Consider the following 19898-nt stretch of genomic DNA (forward strand, 5'->3'; position numbering starts at 1 on the left):
ATAGAATATACTGCACAATCGTAATATTTTATACAGATCTTTATGTACTGTGCGAAAGCTTATTCAAAAGGCTGTCTTAGAAATATATAATAAAACAAAAATTCGCACTTTAGGTCGGATAAATGCGGGGAGTGCACTGGAAAAAATATATTTGATTTTTTTATTGAAACTTTAAACATCCCATACTTTTTGTCCCAAGTTGTCCCAGGCTAAAAATCATTTCTAAGGGTACTTTGAGATGTAAACTAAAGGATCGGGAAGAATTTAGCTGCACAAATTTGCACTTTTTTAATTTTTCCAATATTTTTGACCATTTTCTATTAAAAACAGCTACAAAATAATTCAGAGATTTTATTTTTATTTCTATGTAAGTTCTAATATTTATGATGATTTATACCACATTAATCGCATAAATGGCTTAAATGCATCATTAGTTCGCTGTAGGCCCTATTCAAAAGTTAGTCTCGAAAACTTGTTTTTGAAAATAAAACATTAAATTTATATCACAAAACTCATAAATACCAGAGAATATGATTATACTAGAGAAACGCGGAGAGGATTTTGACTTTGTTTATAAACAATATTTGCAACGACTATCAACAATTGAGTTCATTCAAACAAAATTTTAGTGTGCGTGTCATCCTGTCAGTTGCCATAAGAAACCAAGCTTATCAATGACGTCACTTTTGTATCGCTTTTCACTAACACACATCCATCGGCTCTTTTGCGTAACATCTTTTTGAGTTTCATTGAATTTGCTCGATTGGAATCACGTTTGACGGTTCAATTGGAACCTTTGGTTTCAGAATTCGCGCTTCTCTGATTCTCTGATAAATACGACATGAGATGGAAAAAATATTTTTGGCCGCCAGTCTGTATGGAAACTGTCCATAGTGCGATGGGAGCGAGAAAATTTGTGTCATTCAATGGTACTGCAGCAATGAGAATATATACTAAGGTGTGGAAGAAGAAGCAATGGCTACGTATTAGTAAACAGAAAAAACGTAAACAAAAATAACTACGTCACTAATTTACTCGGCCTCTTATGGGAGCTAGCTCGCTTGTAGTTGTGAAGCATTTTGCACCGTACACGGATGTCACGCACACTAAATGTCGTCTTCCTCACCTCGGTATATATTCTCATTGGTACTGCAGTATCACAGCCTACGTGATTGAAAAATACTGAAGTGAGACTACGCATGGTGGTATGACCATGTGGGTTCTCTCGAAATGTTTGTTTGTGCTTTTAGAGTTCATCGGCATTTTTCGAAATACAGTTAACTCTCCCTTACTTGATATTCCGTATCTCGATATCGAGTTAGAGAACCTTAGTGAAAGTTGGTTTTCATGGCTAACTTGATAGTCCCTTGGATCGCAGTTGCATTGGTTTTGTGTTCTATAACTCGATACCTCCCTAACTCGATGGTCCCTTCAATATCGAGTAAGGGAGCAATGACTGTAGCAAAAAAGGTTGTATGTAACTCGTTGCAAAACTCGATTTTTTCAGCACTCGTTGTATTTATCCAACTGGGCGAGCCTCGTGGGATAAATGTACAACTCGTGCTCTAAGTTCACACCAAATATTGATGATGATGCAACTTGTTGCATAAATCACTTCTATTTGATAAATTGCGCTCTTTTTCACGTTTGTCCATGGTTTAAGTTTCTGCTCTCAGTGACAATTCGTGACAGCAGTACCCGAGCAGAAGAAAATAACTACTGAATATCAAACTGAGGTATACCATACCAGATAATTTCCAATACTTACAACCTGATTGAGGTATGAACGAGCCCTACATAAGAGGTAAAATACCTCAATTATTATCTCAAGCATATTCTACGAATACCAAACTGATAATTAGATCAGGTATTGTAATACCTAAATAATAATTGATGGATTTTCATATAAAAGTGATTTTTTTCAATGATAGTTCGAAACCTCCAGCAGTCCTCAATACCTATCGAATACCAAAATGAAGTATTTTTGATTGTTTTAAACATTTTTTTTTCAAATACCATTATAATACCTAAATGAGGTATTAACAACTGAACAATACCTAAATATGGTATGTATAAGTTATTTCGAGTTATTCTTTCCTCCTCGGGTATCTTGGCTCACATCGAAGTACAGAAATTTAGTACATATCGGTTTCTCTCTCCTAGAGACACCACTGAGGTTGATACAATTGCAAGATTTGAATGATGGCCAGGCTTCTAAACTTGTAACGTAATGTTTTTTTTAATGTTAAAATTATGTTTTTGCACAGTAAAGCATCTCATATCGAATGATTGACTGCAGTCAAAAGGGCGCACAGAAACAGCAGAGATCAATTGATCTTAGCTTAGCTTAGCTTAGCTTAGACTGACTACACATATCAATGGTTGCTATTCCGTGATTGACCGAAGTCAGTGAAAATGCACAAAGAATCAACTAGAAGTTCGGCTGGGATTGGCCATTTTCTTCTTCAGTGTGCATAATTCAGTGCCTCTATTTATACAGAGTCAATAACGGCGCCGGCCACGTCCTTGCAGTCAGGTGGGATTGGGGGAAGGAATGTTAGTGTGTAACCTTTGCTATTTGGAGACCGTGTTTGCCTCTGCATCTCCACAAAGGTTACTGGGAGGGATGTTTGTTAATGGGTAGGATCGTTGGGTCACAGGATTCACTTTGATAAGCGATTAGACCATGATAAATAATTATTTGTGAGATATAAACATGCTTATATGTAAATATAATATTTTCATTTGATACGAACAATATCTATGTAGAGAAAAATTATGCCGACACTTGAGGTGACGAACCTTTCAAAGTTTGTTGAATAAAGTGAACCTTTCGCAAGTCTACACTTGTAGTGTCGAACCATTCAAAGTTTTTTTTAATTACAAAAAATAAAGGTAAAAAGAAAAAGGATTTTTGAAAAAAAAAATGATAATTTATGAATCAGAGTTTATGTCGACACTCACAGTGACGAAACTTTCATAGTTTGTTGAAAAATCATATTTACGTCTCACCGTTGAAACGATTAAAGGTGCAGTCATACATATTTTATAGATTAGAAATAGTAGCATGAAACGAGCTCACCAATTGATCCGTCATCTTTGAGCAGTGACAATCCACTTTCCGCTTCACTCGTTTGCTCGGCTATATAAAGGCACTCAGAGAAAATAGGCGCGCGACCCGAGAGGGAAAACAACTGACGACTGCTCGGGCTTTCTTGACGCACTGCCCAGGAGCAAACGTCAACGTCGAAAGATCAAAAAGAACTAATCGAATGCGGCAATTTTTCACTTTACTCGACCGATGCACGACATGTTTGATCTTGCCCTCATCGCCGGCCTCCGGAGAGGCAAGCGTCAAGGTGAAAGGATCAAACACAACTAAAGGATCACGCCACTTTTTCACTTTCACTCGACCGACGCGCGACATGCTTGATCTTGCCCTCATCGCCGGCCCCCGGAGGAGCAAGCGTCAAGGTCGAAGGATCAAACACAACCGAAATAGCAGAGATCAATTGATCTACACACAAAATTACAGAATATTGATTAAGCCTTCAATAGGATTTACCATAGTAATAAGTATGTTATGTTGAATTCAAAGATAAATTATTACAAAATGGCATATACCAATGGTACTCAACATGCAACCCTCATGATCCATAACTGTGGCCTTAAATTTCGTACAATACACAAATAAGCTTCTTATCACTTTAATTTGAAATAAGTTTAACTGTGTTTTCGAAGCTAAGCTTGTTGTTATAAAACAACCATTTTTTCGAAATCAACGTAAATTTGTCAGATTTTGCTATGATACCCCAAGATCCCGATATGAATATTCAGGTCGTCTTTAATACTCCACAGGGACCCGCTAGTACACTGAACTAGCTCTCTACGAATCAACAGGATCTTGTTTAGATCTCTCATGATCATGCTTAGGATTCAGATAGAAACAGACATCTGCCCAAAAGCACGCTAGAAAATATTGCTGGAAATTCTCAAGTCTCCAAAGTATGGTAATACCCAAATTCCTCTGGAAATCTACTCAGAATCCTCAACATTTCACCAGAACTACTCAGAATACCACTAGAAATCCACTGTATTCCACTAGAAATTCACAGGACCACTTTCAAATCAGCAGTTTAATGAGAATCGCCAGATTTCGCACAGCATCTGCAATAACTCATCAATGTCCGATAGGAATACCCAGATTTCGCTCAGTATCCTCAATAATCCACTCTGAAAATTCACAGAAGCCTCGTAAGAAAGCTCCAGGATTCACTTAGAAAACTGCTATACCTAGATAGAAATCACCAGCGGCTAACATACTTGATTAAAAAGTGATATTAAATGCAGCATACTCCAGCGTCAGCACCCTCAAAATACTTTTTTCATTTTACCTTTATTTTTGTATTAAAAAAAACTTTGAATGGTTCGACACTACGACTGTAGACTTGCGAAAGGTTCACTTTATTTAACAAACTTTGAATGGTTCGTCACGTCAAGGGTCGGCATCAAATGAAAATATTATATTTACATATAAGCATGTTTATATCTCACCAATAATTATTTATCATGGTCTAATCGCTTATCAAAGTGAATCTTGTGACCCAACGATCCTCCCCATCAACAAACATCCCTCCCAGTTACCTTTGTGGAGATGCAGAGGCAAACACGGTCTCCAAATAGCAAAGGTTACACACTAACATTCCTTCCCCCAATCCCACCTGACTGCAAGGACGTGGCCGGCGCCGTTATTGACCCTGTATAAATAGAGGCACTGAATTATGCACACTGAAGAAGATTATGGCCAATCCCAGCCGATCTTCTTGTTGATTCTTTGTGCATTTTCACTGAATTCGGTCAATCACGAAACAGCAACCATTGATATGTGTAGTCAGTCTAAGCTAAGCTAAGCTATACAGGAAGCCGGTGGGAAATTTACTTGAATAACGTAATTTATTTTGAATTTTTGCTTGATTTCTTTCTATTCTAATCTATATGCTTCTTCATACGCAATGTACGTAATTCCATGCAATAATAAGAACAGTGAGGCCTTCTGTAGCCGAGTGTTAGAGTTCGCGGCTACAAAGCAAAGCCATGCTGAAGGCTTGTCAAAAACGAATCCCAAAATCGTCCAAAATGGCCGATGCCAAAAATGGAGCATGATAAAAATGAACCAATTCCCCACTTGTGGCTTGTTCAAACGAGCTGCTCCAAATCTGAAGAAGAATGGTTTTAATTGACTGTATAACGGCAGACTCATGTGGGCTGATCACAAAGTGTGAATGCCTGAGAAAAGAATTCGAAACTCTATACTTATATAGATTGTGCACGGCAACTCTAGCAGTTGGTGCGATTAGGTTGAATATCGACGAAGATGGAGCTCTGGAATGCTGAAGGAATGAAAAAAAAAAAACACAATGCCATTAACAAAAATTTACAAATTTTGATGGTATTCAAAAATGTTATCAAAAACGAATCCCAAAATCGTCCAAATTGGCCGATGCCAAAATCGGGAGGTTTAAAAAATGGAGCATGCCAAAAATGGACCATGTCAAGAACGGAACTCTTCTGTAGTAGCTTAGGGTTACGTCAAATCATAATCATTCTTTGTAGTTCAAGGAAGAAGTGCACCAAATACGTCAAGATGATCCGATGCAAACGTGCACTTTTATCACACTTTTTCTGCATTCTACAAATTTTGTGATAGTTCAACCTGGGGTGAAGTGCGCAATAATTTAATTCCTGATAGATATTCAAAATTACGGCATAATGTTTTTGACGCATTTTTTAGGTTTTGTCTATAATTTCATTTATATAAAGTATGACCTACAAAAAATGCAAAAATTTATTGAACGCAAATTTAGCATCCACAAGCGTTATTTTCATTGTTTTCGTGAATGAATGTTATTTAAGATTACTGCACATAATGCACATAACTTCTGTTTATATGATGATTTTTGTCATATTTTTATTACTAACCTAAGTAATGTACTAAAGCAAAAAGCTTGAAGGTTTTGTTCGATAAAAGTCAGAAAAAGCGTTTGATCGTCGCATACTTTGGTGGTAAACTTTACACTTTCGAAAATCATACTCAATTTTTGAAAATATTAGTTTGTTTGGTATGAGAGGAGGAATGAGATCTTAAAGAACGTGTTTTTCAAGGTCGCAATAAAATATTTTGTCAGGTTCATAGTTTTGGGAGCATTTGCATCTTATGCGATTGATGTGCCTTTATTTTTCGTTAATGCCTAATAAAAAAAATACAGAGGTCTATGAAAGTTTTTTTGAGGAGAAGGTTGTTCCTTCGATGAGAGACCATATCAGTACTAGCTCATCTTCACTCGTCTGCTCGACTAGCTCGTCTGTTCAAAAAAAGCCGCTCATGTTTAAATCTCCAGCGCTTCAAGGTAGGGGTAGTCGGGGCGGTTTGGCCAATGGGGTGGAATGAGCACCCCTTGAAAACTACATAAATTCTTGAAATTTCATCTGTAATAAAATGCAACCCCAAAGCTGACGAAGAAATCAAGCAATAGGCATGTTATAAGTCAATGTTCAAAACTCAAAGAAAAAGAATTAAATGACGTTCGAAAAAACTGCCCATATTGCCCCGAATGGCTTCTTTTAAATTTCATCATTTCAGAATGATGATGTTTGACTGTTAGAATGTTCTTAAAAACATATATCTTCTTGCATGGAGTGTTCATAAATACTAATAACTTTCAAGTGTAGTAACAAAATAATTGAATTTTCAGATTATGTGAGATTATTTTGCAATCAAAAATGGGGTGCTCATATCACCCCATCAGTAAAAAATCGACTCGAAAAATGACAAATTTTGAAAAATCAATCATTCATCCGTGAACTTTATAAGACAAAGAAAATCATGCAGATCTAGTGTATTCATCTGAATATTGTTGGAAATCATTCAAATAAAGTCTGTCCACGTTAAATTTCGGACACCCAAATAATGGCAGCAAAAAAAAGTTACTCATAATTCATCAAAAACAATTGTTTATTTCAGAATAAAAGAGTTATATCTACAAAGTAAACAGTTGACAAGGATGTTAATCCTTCTTTCTGTAAAATTCTCGAACTTTCTGTGGTACACCCGCCATCCGTGTCCGAAATTTATCGTGGACAGGCTTCATTCGAAAAGTTCATAATATTTTCATCACTTTTATCGACTTTTCCTTAAGGTGGCCAAACTGCCCCACTTTCCCCTATAAATCCATCCTATCATTTGGTATAGACGAATGTTCGAGACAAGGCCTATGAAGAATCTCACCCCATCGTTGGCGTCTCAAAAACTTGTTTAACAAAGATATTGAAATTGAATTTGAAGGTACGTTTTCAATTCCGATCCAGTAAGAAGAAAGTAAAAGGAAAAAAATCATGTCTATAGCATAAAAAGAGGCCAAACAGATTAAACAATAAAAAATAATTAATATCATTTTCGTTTCGTTTTCATTTTCCATATAAAATATACCATAAAATACGAAATGATGGTTTTCGCATTTTTTCATCGGCCATTCTGTAATGCCGCAATTTACGCTTGGTGCTTGAAGCTTCCTGATATTTACTATCTAAAAATATGGGCTATTGGAGCCCACACCACATTCTGCAATAACAACAACTGGTTCAAACGAACCTCACGCCACTTCCTTAACTGGCGGTCATGACCAAGTGTTTTGAAGATAATCGACAAGTACGAGTATACGGTAACTTGTGAATGGACCGCAATTGGCGCTGACACGCATCGAACTATTGCGGAAAACGACATGAAAAAATGACTCGTCTTTTCCAAATATACAGAAGCTTAGGAAGCATGGTGCCTGCTGACAAGTGCGGGAAAGCATACGATGAAAAAAAAAACCGTTCTCTTCACCAAAATGTACCATTGCGTTGCAGCAGTTTTACTTCCTCCATAAACACCATTGAGGGAATCGATTAGATAATTCGGAAAAAAAAGTATTGTAGAACAAATCTCACTACCAAATACACAGCGCAACAAAAATTATATTTGTGCGTGTCTCAAGGATTAAATTGTGTGTCTCTGGTAGATTTGGAGTTGCTGAATCTGATGCTATTCTCAGAAATGTTCCAGCACGTCACAATTTTTAGCTACAGGTCGCCAAAGTTGTATAAAACACTGGTTTTATTGATGTTTACATGAAATTTAAAGTAAAATTTATCAAACTTTTTTGAATTCTAATCCACTAAACATGCATAATAGAACTTGAACTTTCATTTCAGACATAATTTGATTGAAATTGCACGATTAAATTTCGATTAAACCAATTTTTTCAACATGCTTGCAGTCTCCATACAAATTTTTTCGTTTAGTCTATATGGCAAAAAACAACGATTCTCTAAACCATCAAAAACTAACTTTTCCGCATCAAAAGTATTACAAACTTTGATGATAAGTGTTGTTACACACATATAGTTTGGATTCTGGGGCAAATTAAGCAAATAAATTGCCTTACAAGCTGGAAAACTTGCATGCAAGTTGGCTGAAATCGTCAATAATTTTTGCATTTTCAACAGCCAATATCTCAAAAACTAGACGTTCTATAATATTTCTAAAAACGGCAATGGATACAGCAACCCTTAATTAAGTGAATAGCGGTATTTTGGTGCTTGAGACAAAAACGTGTTCCGCAGTGATATGTATCACATGACATTGAAATTTCAATTCAAAGGTCATAGTCATCTCTTCCAAAATCCGTCACGGTTTAGTCCCGCCTAAATCTAAGTTTCACATTTTAGCCCAACGAAGCATGGAAATTTGAATCCGCTGGAGACCATATATTAGCCGGTAGCTATAAAAAATTGCAACTTCCACGCGATCGTATGAAGAACTGCTTGTCCGCTGATGAAAACCCTACCTCAATGTGACATCTGATCGAGAAACGCACCGCCAAAACAATCAGTAAAATTTCATTCGTATCGCTTTCCGTTTAAACTGACTCACTCGCACTGTTTGATTCAAGGTAATGGCCGGCATGGGTGATTGAATAGAAGTATTTGCTTCGTGACCACACCAAAAGAAGTTAGTTCTTCAAATGTTGTTGGTGTTCTAGCTAAATGATCGTAATACGTAGTTTTCTTAAATGGTTGAAGCAGTAGTAAGTTATGGTAGTTAGCTCAAAATAAGACAGATACAGTAGTTTTGATAATTTTTTACTGTTGTCCATGTCTGTTTTCTATAATGTTGCAAATGCCAAACAACTGAATGTAAGAAAACAAGTACGACGGTGAGCCTCATTGGCTCATATACCGAAATTTTCATTCAGATGTGATTTTACTGCTGAAAATCGTTTTTAAAATAAAAAACCATGGGATCCCATTTCGGGGTGAAATTGATCACTTGTCAAAACGATTATTGTTAGTTTTGAATACAACTTTACTTACTTTATTTGGGCTTCCTTAATGCAAATATGCTTACTAAATTCTTAACAATGCAAGATTTATGGAAATAATAAACAACTACAATTCAAGACTACCGCAGAAAACGCCTAAATGTAGGCAATTTACAAGGGAATATTTTGATATTTATCAAAAATTCAATTAGTTCAACAAAATGACCAAATTGATACAATTTCGATGATAAAATCTGTTTTGGGATAACTTTTAAGCATCCTCACAAACTTTCAGGTTGACACCATCTTCAAATTCTTGATTGAAACTAGAAGTTTGTAGATATCTGTCAATACCACATCGAACACGATTATGGAAGTTAACATTATTCTCATAGAAATAAACATTGTTTAACTCAAAAAAATCTTCACGACATATAATTTGGCAATAGTTTAGATAAACTACGTTGCATTGATTTTTGTGCTCTATTAGGAAGAAATAAATTCATATGACACGGTGATTTCACCCACACAATTCCACCCTACCGATCAATATTTCCCGAATTTACGAACTTTTATCTCTTTTCCTTTCATAACTTGTCTTTACTGGAACAGAGCTAAGAAGCAGAAGCTTAATTAAAACGATAAAACCTTCCGATTTTTCTAATACAGACCGAATACTTATCTCTAGCAAGAAACAATGCAATGTACATCCGATTTTTATAATCGTCTGATTCAGACATAGCAAGTGGCATAAGGACTGTTCACTTCATAAAGTGGACACGTAGTTTATGTTACATTTTTTCTGTTCATTAAGGAAATCGTAATCGGTTAAAATATAAGATCTAACAAAATGCTTCTGATTGAAGGCTTAAATAGTTTTTCCAACAATTCCCAAGGAAAATTAACTTCTTCAAAGTTAATCGTTATTTTTCGTATTACAAAAAATCTTCATTTTCATGAACAAATTGTATGTTGGTATCCTTTACTATTCTACTAAAGGTAGACTTTTGAAAGGATTGTACCCCGTTTGGCATAAAGTCGTTTGGCATAAGGCCGTTTAGCATAAAGCCGTTTGGCATAAAGTCGTTTGGCATAATGGCCGTTTGGCATAATGATTGACTTAGAATGAATATCGGCATTTTCGAATCTTTTACCAAGATCAACACCACCGAGCTCATAGCACAAAATTTTGGAAGGTTCTCAACAACGTGGTGCTCGTTCAGAAATTTTCCAAGCTATGAATTTCAAAATTGTTGTGACATTAGAAAGCATAACTAAATAAAACTCGTGACATATCCCAGAACATAGAGTACTTTGAGCTTGTTGCGATATACATATTTGAAAATAGTAAATTTGCAAATAAAATTCTCAGTTATTAATAAAGGTAACGCTCAAATAACATTTCGCCTGCAGATCAAGCTCTGTCCCAGTGTGGTTGATTAAAATTACTTGGTAAAATAAGTGACAATATATTTACAAAATATTTAAGGCTCTTATCCAAAATTCTATTACTGCATCAAAAATTGCCTATATACGAGAGCATACTATTTTTCGTTCAAAATGTTTAGGGCTCTAACGCAAAAAAAAATCTTCTCACAGCGTAACTCAAAGGAACAACACATTTTTAAATGAAAATATTTGTGGCAAAACTTTCGAACGGTTTAATATTAATATTAATTTTGGAAGTATGTATCAAAAACACTAAAAGACGGTGTTTTTGATACATACTTCCAAAATTAATATTAATAAAAGTAGAGAAAATTTGAGATTGAAATATATTTTTTTCCAGCATATCTCGAAAGAAGATCATGTTTTTGCAAAAAGAAATAGTTGAATATGTATTGGCAGGTTCTAAAGTAATTATCATTCTAATAGCACGTCTTCCAAAAATTGATAAAACAGCAAAAAAGAAAAATGGTTAACATTTAGCTTTACTAAATAATAAAATTTAAAACAGTATAAATATAAAGAACAGCCTATTTTTAAAAGAAGGCAAAATTTATGATTGAATCAATAGAAGATTAGACGCCAAAAATTATTGCGGCATAATAAAACGAATTGACATCAAAAATTGCGTTCAGGATCAAGGAAGTGATTGTGCTTCTTTTCCCCAAATGTCGGTTCCCCGAATGACCCTCTACCCTGAAAGCCATTTTCCCGAATGAACCGTTTCCCCGAAAAGTGGTGCAGTTTAAATAGGTGTTATAATAGTCTTCAGTGGTTATATGGTGAACAAGAAAGAACGATAAGCAATCGAAAGAAGAAAGTATTCGGGACCCTAACGAAAGGCGGAAACACGAAAGGCGGAATCACAAATGGCGGAAACTCAAAAGGCAGACTAACTAAGACGTGTAACAAAAGGCGGAAAATAACATAAGGCATAATCTAAAAAGGCGGAATTGTTCAAAAACGATTTTAAAATGTTTACTTAAGCTTCTAAACAATAATAAGTCTGAGCTGTTTAGGTTCCTATTCATATCGACGTTTTCAAAATCTCTAAGCGGACTTAGAATTACTTTTGAAAAACGGTGTTTTTTTGTTTTTCAATTTATATGTAGGTATTAGCCACTATAACCAAGAAATATCTTCCCACACCAGGTTGATGTTAGGTGAAATATCCGTCGCCTGTTTCTATTTCTTTTATTCATTGTCGACTGTTTCAGCCTTAGGTTTGCGCTAAATTTTCGAGAAATCTAGCCAATTTTATTGCTTTTTCTTCTTGGCACTACGCCCCCACTGAGACACAGTCTGCTTGAGTTAAATGAGCACTTCCACCGTTATTACCTCAGAGCTTTCTTTGTCAAAGTTGTCATTTTCGCATTCTTATATCGTGTAATTCTACGTCACTAGCCCGAAAGACACTTGCTCGAAAATAACTTTTGCCCGGATGATGGACATAGTCTATTCTTTGAAAAGAAATATCTAATACTTTATCAGTGATTTTGCCTTCTTTTAATCATCGGCTATTCTTTCTGAACTTATCACCTTGAATATGTTTGGCGCCACGAGCAACTAAAGAGCCAGTTGAAATTGATTCTTCTTTCTTCTTCTAATATTGCTGCTAGTGGTATTCAAGCTGTTCATATTCACGTTAAGGTGAAGATGAATCGAAGCCAAACCTCGAATTTTCAGGAGCACAAGTCTGAAAAACCAAACATCCGTTTGAGCTGAAAACTTAATCGATTGGTCACTAGCTGGTGGTGACCAATCGATTAAGTTTTCAGCTCAAGCGGGTATTCAGTTCTCCAGATTTGTGCTCTTGAAAATTTGAGGCTTGGCTTCGATTCATCTTCACCTTAATGTTATGGCACAGAAAAACAGACGTAACAGCTAAAACAATAACTCATTTGAAACTTTGTCTCGCAAATGTTCGCATTGGCTCATGGAAACATCGAGTCATGGAACAGAAATGCTTTGGAGAGCTGCACAGAATACAAAACTATTAAGTCATACTCTTTACTCTACTTTACTTGTGAAACTCAAATTTGATTTGTGAACATGTGACATCATTCCTATCGTAGCATTACCATCCGGACAACTAGATCATTTTTTTACAAATTTTTTCGAGGTGGATAGGAATGACCTAGGAAAAGTGTAACAGTTATGGTGGTTAGCGGTTCCCTATTTGGCCATATGATAAATTTAGAAATCATTCACAATTGGAATCTTTTTGAATGGTTTAACGTGACGGCATATTTAATACCTCACAACTGAGACACAAAAATAAATTCAAAATATGAAAAAAAAAAGAAGAAATTAACACGTATAGCGAATTAGGGAACCATTATGTCCATCACTGGTACACCTACCATATATCACCTTTTTAATAGTGTACACCGTAAAAGAATGTTTGAGGGGACCATCATATTAATCATGAAATTTAGGTTTAGTATGATATCATGAGTCGTTATAGAGTCATGGAACATGGACTCATGGAGGTTTCACTGTAAAAGCAAAGCACAGAATCATCACAGTCCGCCTAATTGAAATTAGCCTTATGTGATTCCGCTTTTCGAGATTCCGCCTTTTGTGTGTAGTCGCCTTTTGTCAATTCTGCCTTTCGAAATTCCGCCTTATGTGTTTCCGCCTTTCGTGTTTCTGCCTAACGTAGGACACCCGTGCAGTTTAAATAGGTGTTATAATAGTCTTCAGTGGTTATATGGTGAACAAGAAAGAACGATGAGCAATCGAAAGAAGAAAGTATTCTGTAATTCTCGGCTATACACATGTTGGCAAAAATGCTGAGGACGGTAAAACTCAAAAGAACCGCCAATTAAATAAAGAAGGGTGCATATTAGATGGCCGTTCACCGCCCTGAAATTTATAAGGTTACGGCAATTATGAGTGTCAAAAACTTTTCGGGGAAGTGGGCTATTCGGAGAAACGGGATATACTGGGAACTTGCATTCGGGGAACTGGCGTTCCGTGAAACGACATTCGGGAAAAAATAGCGCATCCCATAGAAGCAACTGCAGTAATCGACATCTTTTTTCGCTGATATCTTGATAGTTGGAAACAAAAAATATCTCAAAAATATAGCTCCAAATAACAGCGTATGTATAAGAGAAGGTGAAATTTATTTTAATTTTCAATCAGCAGTTTTTTACCTATGATTACATAATATTTAGTTTTATACCTAAAATAGCATCATATTTAGAAAAAAAAAATGTTTAAAAGAAGATTTGTGCTAAATATATCAAAAACTTTAGTGTGAAAAAGTATTCCTATAGCAAAACTCAAAAGAAGAATTAATACATGGAAGGCATAAATAATAAAATACCATTGACAATAACTTTCCTTATATGCGTCAGTTTATTCAAGAACATATGATTGTTGAATAAGGTGTCATTTTGCATCAATTGATTCCAAAACAAGCCTGATGCCATCAGAAAGATTCAATAGAAACGAATAGACGAATGTTATCTTTAAAAATACTTGATTTCAGACTCATTATGCCAAACGACTATTATGCCAAACGACTTTATGCCAAACGACTTTATGCCAAATGACCATTATGCCAAACGGCTTTATGCCAAACGGCTTTATGCCAAACGACTTTATGCCAAACGACTTTATGCCAAATGACCTACCACCTTTTGAAGCATCAATAATATTCCACCAATCTTGGACACTAAGGTACTGTAGTAATGTATCCATATATGGCCAAATTTGCTGAAATACCATCCTCTTACTATTTTTTTTTGTTTACTGAGACTTTACCCAGAAGGGGCATTCTTCTTTATTCCATCCTCTTAGGGGTTATGCACAAATTACGTCGCGCTCCAAGAGGGTCAGCCTTACACAATTTTCGAAGGACTCATACAAAAAACGTGACAAGGAGGGCGGGGTCCCTTACTCCCAGCAAAAAAGTAAAGTAAAAAGCTTGTTCAGAACAGATTTAGATTACTGAAGAAATTATGTTTTTTATAAACCTGCTTAATCGAGAGTATTAACCACATTCTAAAGTATAAACTTTACTCTTTATGTTCGTTTTATTGAAAAATCTCATACTTTTTATAACATGTACGCATATTTTCCGTTCTACAGCAATTTGTAATCTTTTTCTCCAAATATGTTGATTGGTAATCTCAGAATAACATATTATGCAAATGATACGTGGAAAATAGATTCGATATTGACGATTTTCATTGTGCTTTCAGAGCTATTTTGAAGAAAAAAAAGCATTATTTTCTCTATTGTGCTTTGATTATGACGTGGTAACTAAATAAGTAATTCTATGAAGACGTAGGTTATTTTTCATATTAAGACTATATTAGTACATACGTTGGGACGTACTTTAAACCTGAAAATTCTACTCATTTCAGTTCTCTTTAAATGTAATTCATGTCTCTCTAAAAAACGGTGAAAATTGTTGCCTAAAAATAACTTTTTTTATTTTTAGTAGACTTCTTCTTGACAGTGTTTTTGGAAAACACGCTTTTTTTGTAAAAAATATATTTTTTCGAACAATTTCTAATAATTATTGACATTGATAACCTTCAAAAATTGATCGTTTTAAACGTTGTTATTTATTAATGTGAAATCTATTCATTTTGATGGCTTTTTAACTATCACAACATTGTACAATATTAGTCGAACGATGTACAGGGAACCGATTGCCACGCGATCAACACATGTAAAATATGGCCAATTGGCATAGAAAGCACTTAACCTTTCTAATGCCTTAAGAAGAAGATACACATTATGTGTTAAGGGTCAAAAATGACCCATGACTTTGAAACGCTCTCAAAAACCCATTTTTGAACCGATTTTTGTTCTTTTAGCTTTATATGAAATATATAATATATGAACTCTAGAATGGAATCCTGGTAATTGTTCGTGAATATGGCCATTCTGAGCACAAGGGGCCTGAAACCTGTTTCAGAAGGAACTGGCGCATATCATATTCATCAGTCCATACACAAGTATATAATCATGGTTCAAATTCCATGGTGTTTCATTCCAATTCACAAGAGCACCAGCATTTAGATTTAGTCGGTTTTTCGGAGTATTCCGGAACCGGTTCCGCTAGGGTGTGATGTGGACATTTTCAGATCATCATATAGTTCCATCATGCGACGGCTCAAAATACATGATGTTTCATCCAGATGTAAATGGACACCATGCCATATACCTGGCGTTCCGCCCCTACTGGAACAGAGCCTGTCTCTCTCCTGGCAAGCACGATGATACTCTATGGGAAGTCGAAAAAATTTCAGAGGCTCTTCCTGAGAATTCTCCCGGAATTATTTCGACGATTCCTTCCGAGATAATCTCTACCGTAATCCTTACAGCAATTACTTCACTAGGGCTTTTGCCAGAGATTCCTCCAGGAAGAACTGTTGTTCTCCATGATACATTTTAGACCAGATCCGATAGGGCTTCATGAATACCTTAGCAATACCTCCAGGGATTCGATAAGGAATTCGTCCTAGGATTCCTGTAAACAATGTTTACAGGGATTCCATTAGAGATTTCGCAAGGAATTTTTGCAAGATTTAATACATAGTGATTCTTCCAGTAAAGTTTTTGCTGGAATTTTTCAAGGAATTTCTCCCAGAAATCTATTTCAGGAAAGCTTAGGAATTCCTCCAGAAAATTTTCAAAAGATTTCTTCCCGTATTCCTTGAGAGATTCCTCTATAAAATCAAGGATTCTTGCAGATAACCTTCAAGGCTACACTTTTTTAATTTCATGGAGGGATTATTAGAGTATGTTAATGTTCAATTAGTGGTTTTCATATCTTCAAGGTTTCCTCCAGGAGTTAAACTAGGACAATTTTTTTTTCAAGGATTAGTCAAGATATTTATCAAGTGATTTCATCAGGGTTTCCTCCGAGGATTCCTCCACGGAAACATACAAAGATATCCCCAATAACTGTGGAAGTGTTCATAACAACGCTAAGCTGAGAAGCAGGCTCTGTCCCAGTTGGGACGTTACACCAAAAAGAAGAATAATTCATATTAGCTCTTTTATCAGAATACTGTATGTTATAGGGTATTTAGAAGATATTGTGTTTAATGTTCGAAATAGTTCACTATGGATAAAAATCATTGCGTGCGTAGATTTCCACCAATAGCCTTACGAAGGTTTTATTTTGTTTTGTTTGGATTGATTTTATGATCGATCCATTAGAATGATTAATGTCGCTGTATAATCATTGCAAGCAAAATGAATACTCGGAAGCAATACGGCCCGAATACGGTCCAAAACAGTATTGCTAATCGTTAAACTTCTCTTGCTTCCGATTCTAGGTTTCCATAAAAGAGAAGCGCGATGAACATATAAATGTTCAAGGCTCTTCAACGCTACGCTATACTGAATTTAAATTGAATCATGTTCATGTTACAAGTTCCAGCTTAGATTATATTGTTTCAAGTAGCTGCAGTTAGGCAAAGACCTTGAGAAGCATTCAATCTATGTGTTTTAATTACTCAAGCACCATCCATTATATCATCGCTTTATTTCTACTGCTTTCCTCGGTGTATCAACCAATCGAAAAACCGCCATCCAATCAACCTATTTGCGACACTTTTTGTCGTAACCTGCACTAGCTAAGCCAAAAGCTTCCACAATGTTCGATTCATAACTCACTTTGGTCATCTGCGCCTGCACTAGTGACTGCGACGACGATGTTAGCACAATCGAAAGGCAAAAGCTCATCAAAATTTGAACTGTCGACACCATCTTCAGCTGGACGTGTGATTCTCCTCCGTGTATGTACTTAGGTGCCCCCTATAGCTTTGGGGATTGATAATTAAATAAATTGTCGAAATTTTCTCCACACCCTTTCTTAAAGGCACACTGCTTAATACACAGATCTTCACGGTTGAACTTGAACTTCTTGAACACTGAATCGTCTACAAAGCGTGATTTGCTTATGCGATTTGTAACGAATACTGAAACGCGTGCGCGATGGTGTTACCTTCTCAGATTGCGCCTCTTCGAACACCCTGCTAGCTCCACAACGCGATAGCTAATGATGGGAAGGTTTGGATTCGGACGCAGATGCAGTCGTTTCACGCACGCCGTTTTTCCTTCACTGGTTTATCACTTTTTTGCTTTTCGGTGCGGTCGTTTCGGTTCGTTGCCGTGAGCGAGGTGGTTGGTGGTGAGCAATGCAGTTTTTAGTCGATGCGATCCACGACGACGGTGAGTATGGAAAAAGTACATAAGGCATACCGGCGATACAACGATATCGGTAAATTTGCTTCTAGCTACTTATCATATCCTAACTACGGCTGTTGAGATTAATTTCATTTTTTTTAATCAAAATGGAATCAGACTACTAATTTTACTAATCAGAATATGATGGTTTTCGCCAGTGGCGGTAGTTACAACCAGGAATAAATGTTCTTGGATAAATTACCATCAGCATTCCTGGAAGTATTTCTTGACAAATTACTGGAATGCATATCAGAACTATCAAGAAATTCCTAAAGAATCGTTGGAATATTTCATGCATCCAATCCAAGACCAGTGGAATCGTGTACTGAGTATAGGTATCTTAAACAAATCTCACTTGTTATATGCACATAGGACGAGCGTAGTGCTGCTGACGGTGACTGCTGGTGTTCTTCATTTCTCAACGCATTCATGGAAAAATCTGTTCACGCTAAGCTTGCTCAACGCAGCGCATGTGTTAAAACTACACAGAATGAGGCAAACAATGCAGGACTCTCTGACTGAGTGAAAATTCTGTGTAAGTCGCACTCATGCTATGTGTAACCGATGTGTTGGCCATTGGCTGTGCGCGGATCGATGGAAATGGAACTGTCAGTCATCTCTCGCGCGGCAGCAAACAGTTGGCCGTTGGTAAGATGGGGAGTTTTCAGGGATTTTTTCCAGCGAAAAGCCGGAAGATGGTCGCAAATGAGAAAGTTTTTCCCCCATTTGCTTCCGCTTCGGCTATTCGAATGATAAAATCTCTGAAAAACTTTATAATCGGAATGTTTTTTTAGTGTTTTCAGAAGCAAAACAAACATGGAAGCGAATTCCGCATTCCAAGCGTTCCTCCTCTGTGCGCATTTCACTCATTCGGTTTGTTTACCACCGTTTGCACAAAACTGTGTACAGCCCGCATAATCAAGAACTAAATTGGTACTGTATCTCGTAGTATGCACAACTATTTGCAACAATATATCAATAATTTCGTACAACATCCAAAATAACAACAAATCGACAATACCGCTAACGGTTTTTACTGTTTGGTGAACAGTAACCGGAAAAATAACAATACGGGTAATAGGAGGTTAAGTTATGTCACCATTTAAAAATAAAGATTTTCTCGAACAAAATTTTTCGTTTACATTTTGCCAAGTTGTAGATATATTATCCACTTTTTGTCCATCCTACTGTAAGTCAAACAGTACAGGAACAGTTTTACCATAAAGTTGGCCAAAGCACGAATAATGTATGTTATTTGGTTGGTTCATAGTGCTTTATGGTATTTTAACCGTATACGGTTCTGTTCTGATATATTGAAACAATATAATTATAATTATTTAATAAATTTTATGTAAAATAATGAAACAAGGAAATACGCGTAAAACATCTCTTTTAACTATTTACTTCTGAAGTAAATAATGATTGCTCGTATTTTTAGTTCCATTATTTTATTTTATATTTTATTTTCAGCACATCTTTTCTTCCGTCTATTGCATTTTTCAAAAAGGTAAATTTAAGAAATTTAACAAATATCATCATGCTTATCTAAAATTTACCTACCAGCCTACAATCGGTTGCGAATGTTACAACTTATGTTTATTTAAAATATAAATTAATTATACAAGTCAATCAATCTGAGGAATTCAAGTAAAACACAGCAATTGTTCTCATCTCAGACGATGGCATACGGGCACAGCTATGCTGATGACTGATTTACTGATGTCAACTCATCCGAACGCAGGAATAACGGGGCAATTACGACATCTGTACACTAGCAACGAGTTCTGGAGGAAAAATAAAATACATATTTTTAGAATATGCCTCTACACCGCAATATTCTTTTATGTTACTTACCAATTATTCCTTCCA

At 35.9% G+C, this 19898-nt stretch overlaps 1 protein-coding gene across 2 annotated transcripts in view; it reads right to left on the reverse strand.

Moving 5' to 3' along the window:
• Positions 1 to 17851, reverse strand: part of LOC110675711 (general odorant-binding protein 70) — a 31787-nt gene extending 13936 nt beyond the window's left edge. For both annotated transcript variants that reach the window (XM_021841410.1, XM_021841409.1), the window contains exon 1: positions 17457 to 17851. In XM_021841410.1, the coding sequence (XP_021697102.1) occupies positions 17457 to 17549 (93 nt within the window). In that variant the 5' untranslated portion in view covers positions 17550 to 17851. The remainder of the gene's footprint in view (positions 1 to 17456) is intronic.
• Between the last annotated feature and the right edge of the window lie 2047 nt (positions 17852 to 19898).

The sequence above is a fragment of the Aedes aegypti genome, chromosome 2 (genome assembly GCF_002204515.2).
Source record: "Aedes aegypti strain LVP_AGWG chromosome 2, AaegL5.0 Primary Assembly, whole genome shotgun sequence".
NCBI classification, from domain to species: domain Eukaryota; kingdom Metazoa; phylum Arthropoda; class Insecta; order Diptera; family Culicidae; genus Aedes; species Aedes aegypti.